The sequence below is a fragment of the Malus domestica genome, chromosome 16 (assembly GCF_042453785.1).
Source record: "Malus domestica chromosome 16, GDT2T_hap1".
NCBI lineage: Eukaryota > Viridiplantae > Streptophyta > Magnoliopsida > Rosales > Rosaceae > Malus > Malus domestica.
In genome coordinates, this window is record NC_091676.1 from 25569297 (window position 1) to 25573467 (window position 4171).

Genomic DNA, 4171 nt, shown 5'->3' on the forward strand with positions numbered 1-4171 from the left:
GTGATTGTATATTTTTTTTACATTTTTTACACTTATACAATAATTATTATTAATTTTGCCCTCATATAAAAAACATTATTCATGAAGGTTTGAAGGATTTTAAAAATCTAAACGATAATGTAAGTGTAACCATTATCTACTCGTGGAGAAATAATAATGAATCACGAGTGTTTATATATTCTTTCACATTTTTCATACTTGTATGTATGTCTTCTTAGTTCTTGCTTATACAAATACTATATTAGTTTATTTTAATTTTGAACAACAACATGTTAAGTAAAATTTATCCTAGTAATGATAATAAGGAACTCACATAATAAAAATAAATAATGACTAATTTAAAAAAAAAAAACTTATATAGAATAATAATACAAAACTATATATTTAATATAGAATATATTGTATGTATTAATATGACTATTATATTTTATAATAAATCTTTTAATAATTAAACTTTAAAATTATCAAAATAATTTTTTTTCTTAACGGATCGAAACGGGTTACCCACGTGTTACTTGCGTGTATACCCGTTAAGAATCCGTTATTAACGGGTTCTTAACGGGTCATCCGATAATGATCCGATAAGTTATTGTATTGATCCGAAACTTGTTATTTTCGTGTTGTTTTCATATCGTGTCAAAAACTATCGGGTCTAATGAAACCTTAACAACAATTTTCGAACTATTAAAAGATCTCAAATGTGATTGACTTTCTATGGAGTTAAAATTTAAATAACGAACTGGATAATAAACGATTCAAATCATCGTGCAACGCTAAATCAAACACAAAATGACCAAGAAGGTCGTCAGCAGCAGCTCCCATTCAAAACTCATATCACTGCCCAAACCCAAAGTCCCATCTTTCCTAATCTATATCATTGAATGTCACTGACATTTTAAACGCCAGACAAGTCACAAACAGCAGACACAGATCTCAAAGGTCAACGAACACAACCAATCTGCATTAGCTGGAGTGGCCCCCACCCACGAATAACTTCATTGACTTTATCAGCATTAAACGACATAAAGATTATAAAAGAAAAGAAAAAGATTATTCTGATGCGCGTCCTTTTTGACTTGTTCCACATCGACGATTGATTTCAACCAAAGAATCCAATTCTCCGTCCACCAACACAACGAATTTCGTATAAAAATTATAAATTAATAAAAAATTGAATAAATTCAATAGAAAAACTAAATTGTTAGACCATCGTCTGTTAGACCACACTTGATGTCACAGTTCATGGTTAGAAAAAAGTAATTCAACCGGAAACTATCGCATCATGTGATCGACAAGTTCGTCTAAAATTTTGTCCCCTTACCATTCACCCAATTCAATATATTTAATTCATCAAAACTATATATTCTATTTTCCATCTTTCTCTTTAACCCTTCTTTTCTTTCATAAATTACATCATACCCCCTCTCCATTTCCCATACACCTTTCCTTTGGACTTCTGTAAGAGCGCTAAGTTCACTTGCTGTAATACTGCTCCACCGTCACGGAGTGCCTTCTACGGTGATGATCGAATCAAAAAATGTGGACCCCGCCTCATTCTTTAGAAGATTGGAAAACAAGGCCCACATTTGCGGCTGTGATGGAAGGGTGCGGGTGATGGTGCTCAGCCTCGTAGGTAACGACGAGCATAGTGGGGTTGTCCTGAGCTCTCTCCACGTGTTTCCTTGCCGGACAGCCTCTCACTGTACTGCACTTATAATACCCTCTGCAAAACAAATAAATAAATTAATAATTTTAGTATTTTATTATTCAAAAGAAAGCACATCGAGATCTGTGTTTGACTTTGAAATGATCAAGCCGATGTGCGGTTGAGATTAAAAGGAATACAATAATACCTCGGGTAAGGCGAGCCCTTGATCGGCTTTTGACCGTACTTTCTCCAGGTGAACTCATCGGCAGGTATATCGGCGATTTTCGAGCTAACAGCCGGCACTCTCATCGTCCTCTTAACCTTAGACTTCCTATAAATGATTAAAAAAAAAAATTAATTTACATGAAAATTTTCAAACAACAAAAACGTATGCTAACATGCGCCAGGGGTGTATTTTGTAGAGTGTATCAGAGATTCAGATTCCCGGATTCAGTAGTACCTTCTCTTAGAGCAATGGCAGTGTCCAGACGATGATCTTTTAGCGGTTTCGCCGTCGTGACACCGTTTCCGGTGAGATTGTGGAAGGGGAGGTTTTCCAGCGGAGAAAGCCGGCGCCGGAGGCACGGAAATCGATGAGAAGGCTTTACCGTTGGAAACGCTGCCGTCACCGATTGTGATGGAGGATAGAAACGACGAAGTAGTGGAGAGCGGCGGGGACAGAGCAGTGGAGGAATCTTTGTCGGACTGTGGTGTTTGAAGAACAGTCAAAGTCGTCTGAGGTTTTGGGTGGACCGGGTCGGAAGGTGGATTGGCCGGTCCACGGCGGAACCGCGCGTGACCGGTCCGGTTCAGAACAGAGATTAGCTGCTTGAACTTTGTCACGGTGAAGTCGGTGATTTCCCGGCAATCGAGTGGGGTTTGGGATGGGGGATGATTGGATAGGGCGCGGATGAGGTGCTCCATGCTTTGCAAGCCGGCGGAGGCAGCTTCTTGCATGGCCGTCCGATCATCAATCTTGGAGAAGCCAACTAGATCTACAGCCATTGGAGCTGGCATCGGCTTTGAGAATCGAGAGAGGAAGAGGATGGAGGTTATGAATTGGGGGAGTTTGAGAGAAGGGAAGTGGGTTATAAAAGAAAGGAAAAGATGGTGCAAAAGTCAAAGGATTTTTTGGGGAATTTTTTAAATGTGAATATTTTTGCATGGCACATGATGGCACAAAGATAAAATTGAAATAGGTCAGAAGGGAGTTGGTGATGGGTCCCACATTAGGCAAAAGAGTAGAAAGAGGGCGAATGGTCAAACCTCAATGTGGGAATTTGGGAAAAGAAAATTAAAGGTTGAGAGGAAAATGCATTTATGGCATGTTTATGCATTCGTAATTGAAATGAAAATAAGGTATTGGATTACGAGTAATTCTTGTGTTTAGTACAATTTGAAAAAATCCACACTAAAAATGGAATTCAATTCCTGAAATTAGAGGAATTGGACTCTCTCCATGGGTGAGGTATTTGAATTCTTGGATGGTGAAGGAATCAGGAATGCATTTTTTCTTTCTATTATGACCTCATTCACATTATGCACAATTTTATGCATCTGCCGAAGAGAAGAAACTACAATTTTGAGCAAGAAAATTTAAATATTAAAGTACATACTTAAATTTATAAAAATAAAAAATAAACAAAAGCATTTAAATGTGTCTATAAATAAAAAAGGAATTTAATTTTTTTATTACTATTATATATTATATCAAATTTTATTAAAAATATATATATAATATTTGATTTTGGACAAAGACATTTTAGTAATCATATTGGTTTATATTCTAATTATGCTGAATTAGTAAATAGGTTTATGGAATTAGTGTCATTTCTATTCCGATTCCAGAACATTTAAGTAAACAGCTTCAATGGGAATACGATTTTGACTCCTCCTCATTCCAATTCTTCCTCAATTCAATTCTTTCTATTTTCATTACGGTTACGTAAAAGCACTATTATTGTATTGAGGTATATTGGGATATTACTAATCTACCCATTATCCCGTATTGTATTGTATAATGATCGAAATTGTATACATTTTAGTTTATTTTATAAAATTAACTGTACAAAATTTTAGAGGCTGCTAAGGAGACTCTCTCAAAGTTGAACTATTTATGAACTCTTTGAAACCTCACAGTTTAGTATTAATTCTCGTGTCAACATTATAAAGGAAAAATAAAAGATGATAAAGAGTCTATAAACAATCTTTTCGAAAAAAGATAGCTCAAAAGAAAAATAAAAGATGACAAAAAATCTATTAAAAAATCCAACTTCCCAAAGAGGCTACTGCCTCACTCCTTGACATTTCTCAAATGTTTAACCAAAGGAGGCAGATTGTCTGCCTTCCTATTTGGGTGCCCGTCTCATCTCTTTCTATTTTGTGCTGTCATGGTTAAGTCATCAACATTTTATATTAATTTTTTATAGAGATAATAAGACAAAAAATAATAAGAATATAAAATATTGATGTGACTTAACCGTGATCGCACAAATAGGAGGAGATAGGAAGGGAATCCAGGAA

General features: G+C 35.6%; 1 protein-coding gene across 1 annotated transcript; it reads right to left on the bottom strand.

The window, feature by feature from the left end:
• Window positions 1-1140: 1140 nt before the first annotated feature.
• LOC114822084 (probable WRKY transcription factor 11) lies at window positions 1141-2813 on the bottom strand. The gene is made up of 3 exons (XM_029096103.2): window positions 2109-2813; window positions 1854-1979; window positions 1141-1723 (listed from the first exon to the last, which is right to left on the bottom strand). The coding sequence occupies exons 1-3, from the start codon at window positions 2663-2665 to the stop codon at window positions 1552-1554; spliced, it is 855 nt and encodes a 284-aa protein (XP_028951936.1). The 5' UTR covers window positions 2666-2813; the 3' UTR covers window positions 1141-1551.
• Window positions 2814-4171: the final 1358 nt, after the last annotated feature.